Source organism: Aquarana catesbeiana, linkage group LG06 (assembly GCF_042186555.1).
Source record: "Aquarana catesbeiana isolate 2022-GZ linkage group LG06, ASM4218655v1, whole genome shotgun sequence".
Lineage (NCBI taxonomy): Eukaryota > Metazoa > Chordata > Amphibia > Anura > Ranidae > Aquarana > Aquarana catesbeiana.
The window spans coordinates 298,620,243-298,639,503 of NC_133329.1; the positions used below are offsets into that span (position 1 = coordinate 298,620,243).

The window sequence follows — 19,261 nt, forward strand, 5'->3', positions numbered from 1 at the left end:
GCAATAAACCAGACCGTGAACACCGTGTGTTCAGCTTGATAGCTCACTGGCGTCGCCAATGAGCTATCAAGGTTAGGTTACCAACCAGTAATCCTCACCTGCCATTACCATGTTGCTACATAATCTGTGGTCTTTGGATAAAAGTCCCCCAAAAAGTAAGAGGGAAATCTTCCAATGGGGACACTAGTTCTGGTGACCCCCAAAGAATTCCCTTAATTCTTTCCTGTAGTTCTACTTTAAGAAAAGTGTGCTTAAAATTACTCCATGTTTAGTAAACCTGACACATTGTCCAGTACGGGTCAAATACAGTTTCACTTTAAAGCTGGACTCCAGGCACAAAAATGTTAATTTAAATATATTCCCCAAGAGACAAAAATGATTTAAAATTCACTTTGTGTGTATTGAATGCCTTTGCAAAGCTAGATATAACCCTGTAAAGTAGTAGTAACATCATCACTGTGCTGTATATAGCTTGTGCATAAAGCAGAGTTGTGGAGATGCCCAACAGACCAAGTCACCCTACATAAGGAGAGAGAGCCAGCAGTGATTGATCGTTACTACAGGAAGCTGTTGCACACAGGCAAACTTTCACACTGGATTACTGCATAGATCTGGAAGAAATACACAAATACTCTCATATTTAGATGCAATTTACTTATCATGGAGTTCAGCTTTAAACCACCCTTTAGCTCCAACTGACAGATTTGAATACAGAGCTCCCTTCTGCAATCTGTTTTACTTTAAGACAAATTAATTTGCTGAAAAACCAGACTTCAAGTTTGGGGGAAGGGGGATATAGAAAGTCGGGGGATATTTCAAACCACCAGCTAAACGTACAGAGGGGATGGAAAGTATTCAGACCCCCTTAAATTTTTCACTCTTTGTTATATTGCAGCCATTTGCTAAAATCATTTAAGTTCATTTTTTTTCCTCATTAATGTACACACAGCACCCCATATTGACAGAAAAACACAGAATTGTTGACTTTTTGCAGATTTATTAAAAAAGAAAAACTGAAATATCACATGGTCCTAAGTATTCAGACCCTTTGCTCAGTATTTAGTAGAAGCACCCTTTTGACCTAATACAGCCATGAGTCTTTTTGGGAAAGATGCAAAAAGTTTTTCACACCTGGATTTGGGGATCCTCTGCCATTCCTCCTTGCAGATCCTCTCCAGTTCTGTCAGGTTGGATGGTAAATGTTGGTGGACAGCCATTTTTAGGTTTCTCCAGAGATGCTCAATTGGGTTTAAGTCAGGGCTCTGGCTGGGCCATTCAAGAACAGTCACGGAGTTGTTGTGAAGCCACTCCTTCTTTATTTTAGCTGTGTGCTTAGGGTCATTGTCTTGTTGGAAGGTAAAACTTTGGCCCAGTCTGAGGTTCTGAGCACTCTGGAGAAGGTTTTCGTCCAGGATATTCCTGTACTTGGCCGCATTCATCTTTCCCTCGATTGCAACCAGTCGTCCTGTCCCTGCAGCTGAAAAACACCCCCACAGCATGATGCTGCCACCACCATGCTTCACTGTTGGGACTGTATTGGATAGGTGATGAGCAGTGCCTTATTTTCTCCACACATACCGCTTAGAATTAAGGCCAAAAAGTTCTATCTTGGTCTCATCAGACCAGAGAATCTTATTTCTCACCATCTTGGAGTCCTTCAGGTGTTTTTTAGCAAACTCCATGTGGGCTTTCATGTGTCTTACACTGAGGAGAGGCTTCCGTTGGGCCACTCTGCCATAAAGCCCCGACTGGTGGAGGGCTGCAGCGATGGTTGACTTTCTACAACTTTCTCCCATCTCCCGACTGCATCTCTGGAGCTCAGCCACAGTGATCTTTGGGTTCTTTTTTACCTCTCTCACCAAGGCTCTTCTCCCCGATAGCTCAGTTTGGCCGGACGGCCAGCTCTAGGTAGGGTTCTGGTCGTCCCAAACGTCTTCCATTTAAGGATTATGGAGGCCACTGTGCTCTTAGGAACCTTAAGTGCAGCAAAATTTTTTTTTGTAACCTTGGCCAGATCTGTGCCTTGCCACAATTCTGTCTCTGAGCTCTTCAGGCAGTTCCTTTGACCTCATGATTCTCATTTGCTCTGACATGCACTGTGAGCTGTAAGGTCTTATATAGACAGGTGTGTGGCTTTCCTAATCAAGTCCAATCAGTATATTCAAACACAGCTGGACTCAAATGAAGGTGTAGAACCATCTCAAGGATGATCAGAAGAAATGGACAGCACCTGAGTTAAATATATGAGTGTCACAGCAAAGCACCTGAATACTTAGGACCATGTGACATTTCAGTTTTTCTTTTTTAATAAATCTGCAAAAATGTCAACAATTTTTTTCTGTCAATATGGGGTGCTGTGTGTACATTAATGAGGAAAAAAATGAACTTAAATGATTTTAGCAAATGGCTGCAATATAACAAAGAGTGAAAATTTTAAGGGGTCTGAATACTTTCTGTCCCCACTGTAGCTTTGGATCCTTAACACAGAAATTAATTAGCACAATAACAGTTTACACAATTACAATTTATTGCGGTGGACTTCCTTTGCAGTGTCTGCGCTTTGGTGCAGGGTAAATCAAATCTTAAAACCTTCACTACCAGCCACAGATCATTTGCATCAATGACAAAATCATTACACCTTAATGCACTGTAGACAATCAAGAGGGGACAAATACCTTGCATGCTCTGTGCAAATACTTCAGATCATGTGTCAGGTTGTACATTGCAAGAAAACAATAAGCATTCCCAGCTGCTCCATGGCATATCCCGTAACCCTTCTTCAGTAAACCTCGATGCCAGGAGATATCGGTGCACTGTGCCGCAGCTATCAAGTATCGTTCATCTTTGAAAACCTACAAAGAAAAAAATATATATATATTATCTCTATATAACAAAAATGATAATTTATGGAAAAGCAGAACTTGATGATAATAAACACACACTGTTCAATTTTCATTATCCCTTATATTTCTGTATGTGGATGATGGCACTGTAATTATTTTAACCACTTAAGGACTAGCCTCGCTTTGGATTTTAGGTGTTTACATGTTTAAAACAAGTTTTTTTGCTAGAAAATTACTGAGAAAAAAACAATATATAATGTTTGGGGGTTCTAACACCCTAGAGAATAAAATGGCAGTCAATGCAATACTTTTTTTGCACCGTATTTGCGCAGCGGTCTTATAAGCGCCCTTTTTTTGGAAAAAATTCACTTTTTTGAATAAAAAAATAAGACAACAGTAAAGTTAGCCCAATTTTTTTTTATATTGTGAAATATAATGTTACGCCAAGTAAATTGATACCCAACATGTCACGCTTCAAAATTGAGCCCGCTCGTGGAATGGCGTCAAACTTTTACCCTCAAAAATCTCCATAGGCGACATTTAAAAAAATTCTACAGGTTGCATATTTTGCGTTGCAGAGGAGGTCTAGGGCTAGAATTATTGCTCTCACTCTACCAGTCGTGGCGATACCTCACATGTGTGGTTTGACCACCGTTTTCATATGCGGGCGCTACTCACGTATGCGTTCGCTTCTGCGCACGAGCTCGTCGGGGGAGGGGGAGGGGTTTAAAAAAATTTATTTTTATTATTTATTTTACATGATTTTATTTATTTTTACACTGTTTAAAAAAAAAAAAAATTGTGTCACTTTTATTCCTATTACAAGGAATGTAAACATCCCTTGTAATAGAAAAAAGCGTGACAGGACCTCTTAAATATGAGATCTGGGGTCAAAAAGACCTGAGATCTCATATTTACACTAAAATGCAATTAAAAAAAAAAAAAAAAAAAAAAAAAAGTCATGTAAAAAAAATGACATTGAAAAAAATGTGCCTTTAAGACGTATGGGCGGAAGTGACATTTTGACGTCACTTCCGCCCAGCAGTGTCATGGAGACGAGTGGGCGCCATCTTAGCCTCGCTCGTCTCCAGGCACAGAAGGGAGACAGACGTGATCGCCTCCGCCGCTACCGGCGGCTCCGGTAAGCGGCGGAGGGCACCGGATCGTGGCGGGAGGGGCCCCTCTCCCGCCACCGATAAATGTGATCTTGCGGCGAATCCGCTGCAGAGACCACTTTTATCTGATAGCCGACCGCCGCACGAAAACGGGGATATCGGGGTTATGGCAGCTAGCTGAGCTGCTGCCATAACAACGATATCCGCCGCCAAAATTTGGACGTACATCGGCGTGCGGCGGTCGGCAAGTGGTTAATGACCCAGATCTTTCCCTGTCTGTAAGGAAACAAGCAGGAGGAGCATGTCTTGTCCTCTGCTGCTGGACGCATATTTAATACAGAGTAAACATAAATAATATCAATAAACTGTTTTAAATTGCCATACAAATAGATATTTAAAAATCACATCTTTATTTTTTAGCAATACCATGGTGTGGGCGGATTTCTGCCGGTCCCAAGCTGTGTCACACCCCTCTAGCCTGTGTCTTAGAATAATAGGATTTTTTAAAACAGCTTACCTGTAAAATCCTTTTCTTTCGAAGGACATCACGGGACACAGAGCCACAGTAATTACTGATGGGTTATATAGGTATCACTGGTGATTGGACACTGGCACACCCTATCAGGAAGTTCAACCCCCTATATAATCCCTCCCCCTTGCAGGGATACCTCAGTTTTGTAGCCAAGCAATATAGTGTATTAGAAGAGGGGCGGGACCTCTGTGTCCCGTGATGTCCTTCGAAAGAAAAGGATTTTACAGGTAAGCTGTTTTAAAAAATCCTATTTTCTTTCTCGAACATCACGGGACACAGAGCCACAGTAATTACTGATGGGATGTCCCAGAGCAATGCTACCTGAGGGGGGGGGAACCACGACCAAGTAGGGTGCAATCAGACCTGAGGACCCTGTACCGCTGCCTGCAGCACACTACGCCCAAAGGCGATATCCTCATGCCTTCTCACATCCACCTGATAGAATCTGGTGAATGTATGAACTGAAGACCAGGTTGCGGCCTTGCAGATTTGAGCCATAGAGGCCCGGTGATGCACTGCCCAAGAAGCACCAATAGCCCTTGTGGAATGTGCCCTGATCTGAAACGGAGGAATCTTCTGTTTCAAACCGTAAGCTTGAATGATCAACTGTCGAATCCATTTAGAAATGGTAGCTTTTGACGCTGCCTGTCCTCTATTGGGACCCTCTGGCAGCACAAACAAAACATCCGTCTTGCGGATCTGAGTAGTTGCCCCTAGATAGGCCTTAACTGCTCTTACTACATCCAACGAATGTAGAGATCTCTCTTCCGGAGAACAGGGATCTGGAAAAAAGGAAGGTAGAACAATGTCTTGGTTTCAATGAAAATCAGAAACCACCTTCGGTAAAAAACTAGGATGAGGGCGTAGTACCACTCTATCCTTGTGTATAATCAAATAAGGCTCCTTACAGGAAAGAGCTGCTAATTCTGATACTCTTCTAGCAGAAGAGATGGCCATCAGAAAAATTAATTTCCTTGTCAACAAGACCAAAGGAATCTGACTTATTGATTCAAAAGGCTGTTTCTGTAACACAGCCAGGACCAAATTCAAGTCCCAGGCTTTTAGGGGCGCTTTAACCGGAGGATTAAGACGCATCACCCCCTGCTTAAAGTTTCGGACCAAAGAATGCGAAGCAAGTGGCCGCTGAAATAATACTGATAAAGCAGAAACCTGGCCCTTGATGGTACTCAAGGCCAGCTTCATCTCTAATCCCATCTTTAGAAAATCAAGGATTCTACCTATGACATATTTCCTGGGATGCCAACCTCTGGATTCACACCAGGTTATATAAGCCTTCCAGACTCTATGATAAATCATCCTGGAAGCTGGCTTCCTTGCATTAATCAAGGTGGATATGACAGGACCTGAGAGCCCACGACTCTTCAGAATGTGGGTCTCAATAGCCAAACCGTCAAATTTAGCGTTTGTAAGGCAGGATGGAACACTGGACCTTGAGATAACAGGTCTGGGCGTACCAGTAGGGTCCACGGGGAACCCACCGTCATCCTTACTATTTCTGCATACCAAGTCCTTCTGGGCCAAGCGGGGGCCACCAGAAGTACCGACTTCCTTTCCTGCCTGATCCTGCGAAGGAGTCGTGGTAGTAGCAGAATAGGCGGGAATGCGTAAATCAGTGAGAACCGATGCCACGGAATCACCAACGCATCCGTCCCGCATGCAAGAGGATCTTTTGTCCTTGCCACAAATCTGTCTGTCTATCTTTTTGTTGAATCGGGATGCAAAGAGATCTACATCTGGAACCTCCCATCTTTGGCATATGGCCCAAAAGACGTCGGGATGCAGAGACCATTCCCCTGGAAGTAACTGCTGGCGACTTAGATAGTCCGCCTGCCAATTTTCTATTCCCGGGATGAAAACTGCCGATATGCATGGCACATGCATCTCTGCCCAGACTAAGATCTGGTTCACCTCTTTTTGAGCAGCTCGGCTCCGGGTGCCTCCCTGATGATTGACATAAGCCACTGCTGTGGCATTGTCGGACTGGATCCTGACCGGACAACCCTGTAGCCTGATAGTCCAGGCTTTTAGAGCTAGATGTATCGCCCGGATCTCCAGAATGTTGATGGGTAAGGTCCTCTCTGTTTTGGACCATACCCCTTGGACCGCAGCCTGTTCCAGAACTGCTCCCCAACCTGACAGACTGGCATCTGTTGTTACCACCGTCCAGGTAACCGGTAGAAAGGATTTCCCCTTCTGCAGGTTTTCGGGTATGAGCCACCAATTGAGGCTCTGACGCACCGCATGCGACAGGTGCATCGGAAAGTCTAATGCCTGAACCTTCTTGTTCCAGGTCGACAGAATACTGTGTTGCAGCATTCTTGAGTGAAACTGAGCATAGGGAACTGCTTCGAATGAAGACACCATCTTCCCTAGTAGCCTCATACAAAGGCGGACTGAGGGACCCTTCTTGGTCCTTACTGTCAGAATCAGCTCTCTCAAAGCAGTGATCTTTGCCTGGGGTAGAAATATCTTCTCCTGGCTTGTATCTATAATCAGACCTAAATACTCCAGTCTTCTTACTGGTTTTAGGAAAGACTTTTCTAAGTTGAGGATCCAACCCAGGTGTTCTAGATACCTGACCGTGGTCCTCAAGTTTCCCTTCAAAGAGGCTACCGACCGGTCTATCAAGAGGCAGAGCCACAAACTGGAAATGGCGCCCTCCTACCTCGAAGCGCAGAAACTTCTGATGAGCAGGAAAAATGAGCACATGCAGATATGCATCTCTGATGTCTATTGATGCCAGAAATTCTCCTCCCTGCAGGGTGGGAACTACTGTTCGAATTGATTCCATGCGGAAGGATTGAATCCTTAGGAATCGGTTCAGATCCCTTAAGTCCAGAATGAGCCTGACATCCCCATTTGGCTTTTGGACCGTAAAAAGGTTGGAATAGAAGCCCAATCCCTGGTCCTTTGCGGGAACTATCATAATGACCTCCTGCGACAAAAGTCGCTCTAACGCTAGAAGGAGCGACTGCTTCTTCTCTGGGTCTCTGGGAACATTTGATCTGAGGAACCGAGGAGAGGGGAATTCCTGAAACTCCAGCTTGTACCCTAAGGTTACCGTGGAGATTACCCATCTGTCCTGGAAGTCCTCCTGCCAGAGCTCTGAGAACTGTCGCAGTCTTCCCCCCACTCGAGTGAGTGGGGGCGCCCCCTCATGCAGAGGTCTTAGTGTTTTGCCTAGTAGGCTTCTTTCCCCAGGACTTCTTTTGTCCCTGGGGTTGACTCTTGTCTCTGGACCCCGATGGAGGCGGCCGTCGAGACTGCCTGGAGGCTGAAGCCCCCGGCGCTGGGGAAAGAGTCCGTTTGAAAGAGGGACGCTTACTCTTCTTCTTGACAGGTAAGAGAGTGCTTTTCCCACAAGAGATTCTCTTGATATAGTTATCCAAGTCCTCTCCAAACAACCTTGCACCACGAAATGGAAACCCAGCCAGTAGCTTCTTACATGGTGCTTCGGCTGACCAATTTTTCAACCATAGGATTCTACGTATATGCACCAACCCCAGTGAAAGACGGGAGGTTTGCACGATAGAATCTCTAATGGCGTCAACCACAAAGCATAAGGCCGCTGGAAGGTTAGCAAACCCCTGGGCCTGCTGTTCAGGTAATACTTTGACGACCTGCTCAACATGGTCTCTTAAGTATTGACAGACTCCAATCGCTGCTACTGCAGGTTGGGCCACTGATCCTGCTAAGGAGAAAACATCCTTCAATAGGGATTCCATCCTTTTATCTACAGGATCCCTGAGCATCTGAGCATTGTCTACAGGACAAGTCAGGCTATTATTTACGGAGGAAATGGCGGCATCAATAGCCGGTATTCCGCACATTTTCTTCCATCGGATAAAGTGTTGAAAACTTTCTCGGCGGAAAAAAATGTTTGTCTGGGTGATCCCACTCAGAATAAATAAGCTTTTCAAGTAAAGTATGAACAGGAAAAGCATGTGCTGCTTGGAAAGGTTTCAGTGACCCCAAAGCAGAAGAGGATTCTTTAGCAGTTTCAGGTATGGGCAACTTAAATGTGGAGCGGACCGATCCAGTGAGGATCTGCACTAAGACTTTCTCCTCTTGGGAAGTCGCAGAGGGTCCCTCTCAACCTGAATCCTCCGAAGAGGAATCATCCATCCCATCCCGATCCTCTGAAAGGGATTCATCTCCTTTATCCCAGAGCTCCTCTGTCTGAGGGTCTTGGGGAACAGAGGAAAGCCTAGTGCGTTTTCTTCCACTGAGTGAAGACGTAATCACGGCCATTAATCTTTCCTCTAGACCATTAATGGTTGAGGAAAAAACCTCTTGTGTAATATATACAGGGGCTGAAGTGCCAGAAGCAGGTGTAGCCCCTGACCCCGATGGCTCTCCCTGGCCCATCTTTAGGGGGGGAGGATGCTGCCGACAGGGGGCCCTCAGAACCTGAACGAGATCCCCTAGTGTCTCTGGTTCCTGGGGTGCTTGAACCTCTTCTACCCATAGTGCAAAGCAACAAGGTGTGAGGTATACAAATGAACACTGCCCGCTGAGCGATGTAGTCTGGCTAAAAGCCTTGCTACCCAATGCTCAGTCTGGTGTTACTTCAGTAAATGCTGCCTAGGAGAATGCCTGTGTCCCACCTTACATGCGACCGTCAGCTCTGTGTCTCTCAGAAGGCTGAGTGCACCTGTACAGAGTGCCTTTAATAGCCTGCAGCTGGCCTGAGTTGGAGTCTAAGCACTCTGTGCTGACGTCCCGCCCCCTCCTCTACCGCCCCCCCCCCCTCGAGTTTTGAAAAAAACGAGCGCTCCCCGTGCTGCCGACTCTCCTGTCATGCTTCCGGAGAAAGGCTGGGGATGGGGGGGGGGGGGGAGGGAGGCTGGTAACAAGATCTGCCTGAACGGCTATCTTGAGAGATGGTGGCCATTAGGCCGCAGAGCCCGGGTGGTATAACCACTTTCTAGACCCCTGTGGCCCCTCTCTAGCCTGGGGGGGAACATTCAAACATGAGAAATCCCCCTTTCCACCTTACCTGTTTGCAGCCTGCTTGAGACGCTGGGACATAAACAGCGATTACAACACCTGAGACAGAGTCAGCATGTGTAGGTTTTTGCTCTTGGCAGCCCCCGGTGGTCACAATAGGCATAGCATGCATTTACCTTAAAGGAGAAAAGCCACTAGAACTCAAAAATTCTGTGGAATCTCCTCTTACCTTATCCAGCCGCAGGGTGCTGTTTACGCAGACCCAATCTTCACCTCTCACGGTGGGCTCCGTTTGAAAAAACCGTCAGAGACTGGGGCCCCCATCAGTAGGGGGATCCAACAGTTCTGGGACCGTAAAGCACCTCGCCAGAAATTAGGAAGTTTAAAGCCATTTTCTGATCTGCGGGGTCCAGCTCTCTAAAAAGAGAAGCATTACGGGTAAAACCTCGTTTCTTCGGACACGAGGCCCGGGTACCATTCAATTCGGCCATGAAAAGACACTTTGAATGGATCCGGTTCGCCTGGCTTGCCCCAGTATAGGATCTTAGGATATTCCCTTTGGAGCTCAGCACAGGACATCCTTACACGTCCATCACCTAAGACACTGGCGTAAAAACTGAGGTATCCCTGCAAGGGGGAGGGATTATATAGGGGGTTGAACTTCCTGATAGGGTGTGCCAGTGTCCAATCACCAGTGATACCTATATAACCCATCAGTAATTACTGTGGCTCTGTGTCCCGTGATGTTCGAGAAAGAAAACAGGGAGGTGCAGCCTCCATCAATCAAGATGTAATATCCCGCCCCCATTGTGTTTAGCTGGTTAGTGGGCATGGAAGAGGAGGGAGGGAGTGGGCTGTCATTTACCACTGTGTACACGCCCATGTGTTACTCTATAGGCACATGGGCTGTTTAGATGTAATAGGGAGGAAATGCTCAACATAGAAACTCACTGAAAAATTAGCATGTGCAGAGTTGCCAACACTGCTCTGCAAAATCCCCAATTGCACTGGGGACATGGACAGGAGGGGGAGATAGAGAACAGCAGGATCAACCAGTTTTTTTTGCTGAATGCAGAAAATTAATCTCATAGTGAGACAGAATGAGTATGAACAGCATGTAACAAAACATTTATTGATAATTTTTAAAATGTGAGTTTAACGGCACTTCAAAACTATACTTCCAAATTGCCATGATTTATTCTTTTATGTAGTGCAAATCCAGAAACCATGCAGATAACCCGATTTATGTTGTTTGCAATCACTACTTAAAATAAAAGAAACTGCTAAATCATGACCTGAAATAAGATGGACAGGGGAAACAGGAAAGCCTTGTTCTGAACCTCGAGTTCCAATTCCCTGCCACAGACTAGTAGAGCAAAACTCAGAATTGTACCACTGGGATTGATTTACTAAAACTGGAGAGTGTAAAATCTGGTGCAGCTCCGCACAGAAATCAATTAGCTTCCAGGTTTTATTGTCAAAGCTTAATTGAACAAGCTGAAGTTAGAAGCGGATTGGCTACCATGCACAGCTGCACCAGATTTTTCACACCCAGTTTTAGAGTCAAATATTTTTTTATTGCATTTCAGGATAAGAAAACAAAAGAGAATCCAAATATGCAGCATCATATTTTGAACAGTACAATAAATGTGTCAGGAATAGAATTAAGGGGAAAAGACACAAACACAATTAAGGTATTGTCGCATGTAATTATCATCCATCACGGGAGAATATGAAATCATCAAATCGGAAGAATGTGTTGGGTGTCGAGGTCAGCCCTGTCATATTTGGAGCAGGGGAACAGGAAAATAGAGTAGAAAAAAGGAAAGGGGTTAGAGAATAGGGTGAGAAAGTTAAGGCAGGGTTTGAGCAAACATTGAAGGACAAACCTGCAGGGTTTGGTCAAGCAGTGGTCCAGAGGAGCCATAGGGCCTTACATTTTTTCAAAGGTGTCATTATCCATAGCAAGCATTTCCTCCATGAGCATAATGGCATTGACTGTGGAGACCCACAAGGACACCGGGGGGGTTGTGGTTGTTTTCCAGAAGAGGGAAATCAATTGCCTGCCTGGCTACTGACAAGAAAAAAGCATAGAAAATTGTGTTTTTGGGAAGGTATGGAACCTGGGAGCATGGCTAATAATGCTATTTCAGGTGTGGGCATCAAGGGTCGATCATAGAGGCTTCCGTGTATGGAGAACACCTGTGACCAGAAGGTCTGGATTCCAGAGCATTCCCACCATATGTGGAGATAAATCCCCTCCGACGATCCACACTTCCAACATGTGTGTGTGTGTGTGTGTGTGTGTGTGTGTGTGTGTGTGTGTGTGTGTGTGTGTGTGTGTGTGTGGGGGGGGGGGGGGCCAGACGGAAAAATTTTATGCAAAGACTGGGGGTCCCTGTACCATGTGGAGGGGAGTTTAAAATTGTTTCTCATGTGTAACAAGAGATGGAGAATTTGTGCATGAAGTAGAATGACTTCTGTCAGTCGACCGTTGTGAGCTTCTTCCCCAAGTCCATGGACCACCGCCTGGTGTATGGTGGGAGTTGATCGTGTAATGAGGCATGTAGTAGTTTATAGATGGAAGAGAGTAAGGAGGAGATTTACTAAAACTGGAGCACTTAGAATCTGGTGCAGCTGTACATGGTAGCCAATCAGCTTTTAAATGCAGCTTGTTTAATTAAGCTGGAAGCTGATTGGTTTCTATGTAGTGCAGCACCAGATTTTGCACACTTCCGTTTTAGTAAATCTTCCTTTAAGTGTCTGGGAGTTTCCGAGAGAGAGCACAGCTGTTCATAACCTGTGAATCTGGGAGGAGGACGTCAAATCTGAGCAGGAGGATATATGGAGAGCAGCAAGCCAGTTACCACTTCCCCCAGGGACGATAGGTGCACAATCGAGCTAGCTACCGGCCATGAGGAGCGTACAAATGAGCCCATGTGTGATCCCATTCCCTGAGGCAGTGCAGGGTGGTCAAACAGTGAAGTGAGAGGTGAGGGGTCTGTGGATAGTAGGGAAGACAGCACCCACCTATACCACAGGTGTAAGGCAGCAATGGTCAGGGGAGAGGAAGAGGAAAGCCGATGTAACTCCTGTCTGTAATCCCATAGGAGGGCCCGCAAGTCAAAGTCAGAGAGGTCACGCCCCAGTTTTACTGCTGATCCCATAAATAGATTATTGTGCTTTGAGACTCATTTCTAAAACTGTCCCTAGGGATACTCTTTCTGGATTGGTTTTATCCAACTAGGATGTAGAACTAGACCTGACCGCAAAGCTGCTTTGTCCTTCTGACTTCATACCATGAAAACACTCATTAAGGAAATACATTTCACATGCTGTCCATAATTGCGCGAAGTGATAGTACCAAGCCCTGCAATAGCCACCACACAATGTGAAGGGGCAAAGCTTAGCAGAACAGGATTTGGCATTTGGACTCAGCACAACAGAAATGCCATTCGTTACATAAAGGCAATTATATAGTCACAGCATACGTTAATTTTATAACTTCAGCATCAGCATAGCAATACAAACAATTATTTTGACAATCAAATATAAGCCTACTTGAAAAATCTTCTTTCGTGTTGTGAGTTCTGTCTGTCTACTGACTATCTCTTTCCACAAATTCCTGGATTCCCTACATGCTTTGCAGCTTATCCTGTGCTCATTTCTTTGATTTACTTGGCTTATTACTAAGGACTACATATGGTACCTACAAGCACTGGTTCCTGTAATGATTCAGCCTCCTGAAACACCTCTCTGCACCTCTGTAGTTCAGAAGGTAGGCTCTCTGAAATGTTTGACACAGCTGCCCACTTATAGGACGTAGGGAATACCAGTTACAGAATTCAAGAAAGTAAATTTGTAGGATTCTTCAAAAAGTAAGGCTTCCAAACATCAAGATTGTCCAGATTATTAGGAGTAGACTAAAAATAATTGAAATACAAATGTGAAAATGCATGCATGATTTTATATGACTATAGATACACTTTAAAGCTGAACTCCGGTCAATTGTTTTTTTTCCTCATGCGGTGGGGTTGAGCCTGCACTGCATGGGTTAACTGCTCATTTTGGTCTAGAGGATTGGAGAGCGGAGATATACTTACCTAATCCTCTGATCCTCCCAGCACAAGACCGCACCCCCCCCCCCCTTCCCTTATGGTCTAGCAGTCTTGCGTGGTGGACGGTTTCTGACATAACGCCCTTAGACCAGCTCTGGACATGAAGATGTCAGGAACAGTCCACTGCTGGATTGTGGGGAAGTGCAGTTTCCCGCTGGAGCAAAGGTTCAGGTGAGTAGAAGGCTTTCTGGTCACCCCTTGACAAAACGAAAGATAAATCTACTGGTGCAGCCCCAGACTACCACACAATATCTGTTCAGTGGTGTCAACACAGTAACATGTTATAGAACACTGTAATAATATCTTTACATACAGAAGCTTGGAATATTATAAGTTAGGTTTGGAAGTTCCGGCACTCTTATACATGCATGTGTTCACAATAGCTACAGTATATACACAAAAATGCAACTTGTTTACACACCTTATATGCTTGAATTAACATATAAATAACACCAGGGGCACCATGACACCAGTGGACTAGCAGGTCTCTCTTGTCTCCAATGCATGGAGGATAGTTTCCAGATGGGAACTTCAGCTGAGTGACGTAGTCTACACTGGGACGGACAAGGCTCTGTATCTTTTCGCTGCTTACATAACACGTAGCCTGAAGTGAAAAAAAAAAAAAAAGTGTATTTTTTTATCCTGTTTGCAATTCATCATAAACCAGGAAACATGGAAATGTTAGTACACAGAGGTATCCTCCACCCATCCTACACCACAGCAAATTTCCCAATAACATCACCTGCTGATAAAAACATCTATTGAAACACAAGACAACACTGATCTATGAGGATACAATTATTTTTCTGTAGTTGGTCTTTAGTACTTTAACCACTTCAATACAGGGCATTTATACACTCTTCCTGCACAGACCAATTTTTAGCTTTCAGCGCTCTTACACTTTGAATGCCAATTACTCAGTTATGCAACATGTTTATGTTCATAAATTTGGGCCAAAATTTATACTGCTACATCTCTTTGGTAAAAATAACCAAAATTAGTGGATATTATTTAGTCTCTGTGAAAGTTAGAGATTCTACCAGCTATGGTGCAAATCATTGAAAATTGATCACACCTGACACACTGACGGCCCATCTCATTTCTTGAGGCTCTGAAATATCAGGAAAGTACAAATACCCCCCAAATGACCCCCTTTTTGAAAAGTAGACAGTCAACGGTATTTAGTAAGAGGCATGGTGAGTTTTTTGAAGATGTAATTTTTTCCCACAATTCTTGGGAAAATTAAGAATTTTTTTTTTTTCACAAAATTGTCATAATAACAAGTTATTTCTCACACACAGCATATGCATACTTCCAATTACACCCCAAAATACATTCTGCTACTCCTTCTGAGTATGGCAATACCACGTATGTGTGTGACTTTTACACAGCTTGGCCACACAGAGAGGTCCAACATGTAGGGAGCACCATCAGAGGTTCTAGGTGCATAAATTACACCTCTAATTTCCTAACGACCTATTACATTTGTGAAGGCCCTGGAGCACCAGGACAATGGAATTTCACACAAAATAACCCCATTTTGGAAAGCAAACACCCCAACGTCTATTCTATGAGGCATAATGAGTCTTTTCAACAGTTCATTTTTTTTCCCACAAGTCTTTGGAAAACGTGCAAAGAAAATTATTATTATTTTTTTTTTTTTAACACAAAGTGGTCTGTTTATAAGATATTTCTAACACATAGCATATATATATAGCAAAAATTACACCCCATAACACATTCTGCTACTCCTCCCGAGTATGGCGATACCACATGTGAGACTTACAAAGCCTGGCCAAGTAGTTCCTTCAGGCGTTCTAGGAGCATAAATTACACATCTCATTTCATTTCTACCTATCACACTTTTGAAGGTCCTTAAGCACCAGGACAGTGGAATTACCCACAAAATGACCCCATTTTGGAAAGCAAACACCCCAACGTATATTCTATGAGGCATGGGCTGCAGATAGGTACTCGGGTACTCTGATGGCCTGGTGACAGCTACTTTGATGGGTGGTGACAGGTCCTCTTTATTAGGGGGGCAATCAGTGTGATTGGTGTACACTGTAAGTGGTAATGAGATGTTACCGCAATCTCCTCACACACGATCGATGTGTGAGGAGGAGAACCCGGTAACATCTCGTTACCATGGTTTGTTGACATTCTGTGACCGACTGTGATTGGACATAGCCGGTCACTTGGTAAAGAGCCAATTTGATTGGCTCTTTACTGAGATCGGGGTTGGGCTGTGTCAGGGTGACAAGCCTGGTCCCCGATCGCCACTCTGCTCGTGCCCTAGGGGCGTGCACGAGCGCCGTGCACGTGGACAGTACATGTGACCGGCTCTAATTGGACACAGCCGGTCACGTGGTAAAGAGCCATTTTTTATTGGCTCTTTACACAGATCCGGAATGGGCTGTGTCCGAAGGACACACCTCATCCCCGATCGCCGCACTGCGGGCCCCCGGGGGCCCGCAGGAGCGTCGAGAGGCCGAGGACGTCATATGACGCCCACCCAGGATGGGGGATCCCATCTGAGGACGTCATATGACTATGTCCCGGTACTGAAGTGGTTAAACAATCATCAGTTGTCATCAGAGTCCCACTATGGTTTGGAGTGGGGATGCACTCTCATTCTGGGCCAACATCATATGACTTAGCCCAATCCCACCGGGGGAGTGCAGCACGGCGGGTGCGCTGTGTTCCTGGGAAATGGCGAGACTCCAAACCCAGTAAAGAGCCGATGACATGGCTCTTTACCCACGTAAACACGAACGTGCCGTTAATCGGCTCTTCTCACCTCACACTGACAGAGTATGAGGAGAGGAGATTAGAGCCGATCAGCAGCATCTCCTTACAGGGGAGACCTGTACTGATCATCAGGGCACTGATGATCAATGCTGCCAATCTGTGCCCATCAGTGATGCAAGTCAGTGCTGCCTTTTGGTGCCTGCTCATCAGTGTCGCCTATCAGTGTCCATCAATGCCACCTATCAGTGCTGCCCATCAGTGCCTCCTCATCAGCGTACATTAGTGAAGGAGAAAAATTACTTTCTTTCTGTCAGAAAATGTTGTAAACAAGAAAAAAAAAATTTCAACATTTTTGGTCTTTTAAAAAAAATATTTTAGCAAAAAATAAAAAACCCAGTTGTGATTAAATAGCAACAAAAGACAGCTCTATTTGTGTGGAAAAAAAAAATGATAAAAAACTAATTTGGGTACAGCGTTGCATGACCCATCAAAAGCCTGGACAATACTAACTTAGCATAAGATGAATACATGCATAAGCAAAGACTACACATAGTGTAAACCTATTAACCTGTATGATCCAAAAACAATGACAGCTGATGTTTCACTGATATGCATACCTTGACTTTTCCAGTAAAAGTCAAAATAAGCCATAGCCCCTCCCACACCTATAATGTGATTGGTGGCCTAATTTTCCAATAAGGAGCTTTGGGTAGCAGGGGGATGTTCACATATCTGGCAATACAGATATGTTTTTAATGCAGCTTTCTATAAAAGGTATCTGCATTTGTTTCATTGCCTAATCTAAACTGTATCAGTTTTAAGTTAATGTATAAAATGTCTTTATAACTGTTAAAGGTCACCAAGACTGGATGGTTGCTGGCAAATTGGAACCTCAAATGTCTCCATGGACTGCTTGGTTGAGTGTCCAGTATGGCCTGTTTCATGGGGGCTTCAGCTTGTATAAGAGCAGTGTGGACAGCAAGCTTTGATAAAGCCATTTGTAGAGCTTTCAGCAAGCTTTGTTAAAGCTTTTAAAGTACCATTCAGCTCCAGCTTGTAAATGCTGAACAAAGATCCTAATGGAAGGGTTGATTGCTACTTTAGGAAAGCTGAAAGTAGGCAGGTTGGTAAACAAATGGTGGGACAGTTTTTCTACGTTAATTCAGAAAATTCATTAAAGCGGTAGTAAACTTTCACAAAAGGAAAAAAAAAAAAAAAATGGCTGAATGTATGCCCAAGCCGCAATGACGTCACGGCTGCTGCGCGTAGTTCCGTCCTTTTAGAGCACATGCGACGGTGACGTCACTGGCTGCACAAACAGAGAATATCTCTTAAACAGTGCATGTTTAGGAGATATTTCTTGTACCTACAGGTGAGCTTTAATTTTAAGCTTAAATAATCCAAAAAAAAAAAATTTGGCTGGATGAGGAAAAACATAAAAACAATAGTGCCAGCAGGGTTAAATAAGGTCCAGGTGGGTGTAGGGGACACCCACCCGACTGGGAAGAGAAAAGCAACATAGTCATCAGTATGAAGCGGACCATACGGAGACAGTGAACAAGTCTAATGGGTGGAAGCTTGTGCAACAGCCGCCTGACATGGGAACAGTAACCTGTGTAATTCCTGATAATATCCACTAGAGTCCACCAGTGGCTTGCAAAGGATTCAGGGGACTCCCAGGAGGTGGAAAACTGTACACACAGTGCAAGCAAAGCAGACATGTGCACGGCTCTGCCACATAGTCCAGTCATGTACAATTCAAGCAGAGATTGTTGGAGGATTGCTGGCAGTTATAGTGCATGTATAATAAACCCATAAACACAAAAAGTACTGATATGCATAGCCAGAAAAAAGCCTGGCTCTACCAGGGGCACAGAGCTTGAAACGTTACCAACAGTTAGTTATAACAGGCACAACAGGTACACTGCATCAATCACTAGCATGTAACTAGCAAACCTCCATCTGGTGTCACCGCAGGGATATTGTACAGCAAATGGTGGGACTCCAGCACTCAGCGATGCGGAGGGAGCAATTCCAGCCAGCAGGTTGCATCTCTGGGGAGGTAAATAACCGCGTGTCTTTCACATGGCCCAGACGTTGCTCAGCAGTAGTGAGCCTGGATCTTATTTTGTCCATGTCTTGCCAAATGAGCCCTACATCCAGCTGGACGGCATCCAACTTAGTGGTTAGGGCAGTGATTGAGGCTTGACAGTTAGCTATGGCTGCTTAAACATCAGCAAGTCCCGGCTGAGAGGGAGAGGGCCGGTCAGCCTGCTCCGTCTGGGACGCCATGTTGAAGGAGGAGCGCACGCGGGGTCCCCACGCTCTGACTGCAGGCTGGGGGGGGGGGGGGGGATTCCTATGGTATAGGGGGGAAAATCAACTTCTTACCCTGAACTTTTGACCCTCGGGATGAGTGGGGCCACATAGAGGTGTCTGCAGCCACGTGACCAGGTGCCGTTAGGAGAGGAGAAGCTGAGGATTTTTGCGGAGCCCTCTTTTCAAACGTCGACTCAGCTCGCCATCTTGGCCACGCCCCCCTTCATAGATATTTAAAAATTTGTTCAAAAGAGGAATATCAAAACGATATTTGATTACTAATCCGTTCCGAACCAATATCACGTTGGATCAGAAGTTAGAAATACCTCTCTGGCTAATGCTTCCGTTTTTAATCCTCTTGGTAGTTTGGCCCCCTCACTTTCAGTGTTCAGGGAAGTGGTTACTAAGGACTTGGAACAGCTTAAGCTTAAGAAAAATAGGTGAGATTTTATGTTCAAAAGGGGTCTTGATCTCCTGAGAGAAAGCAAGGATATAGTGGTACGTCCCGCGGATGAAGAGGGTGGCATAGTGATCCTGGACTCCAAGGCCTGCAAATTTAAGATGTCCAAATTACTATCGGATTGTGATACCTACAGTCAGGTCCATAAATAT

At 44.8% G+C, this 19,261-nt stretch overlaps 1 protein-coding gene across 2 annotated transcripts in view; it reads right to left on the bottom strand.

Moving 5' to 3' along the window:
• The window catches only part of LANCL1 (LanC like glutathione S-transferase 1), a 64,668-nt gene that overhangs the window by 6,625 nt on the left and 38,782 nt on the right, over window positions 1–19,261 (bottom strand). For both annotated transcript variants that reach the window (XM_073633553.1, XM_073633554.1), the window contains exons 7-8: window positions 14,001–14,183; window positions 2,676–2,852 (exon numbers count right to left, since the gene is read on the bottom strand). In XM_073633553.1, the coding sequence (XP_073489654.1) occupies window positions 2,676–2,852; window positions 14,001–14,183 (360 nt within the window). The remainder of the gene's footprint in view (window positions 1–2,675; window positions 2,853–14,000; window positions 14,184–19,261) is intronic.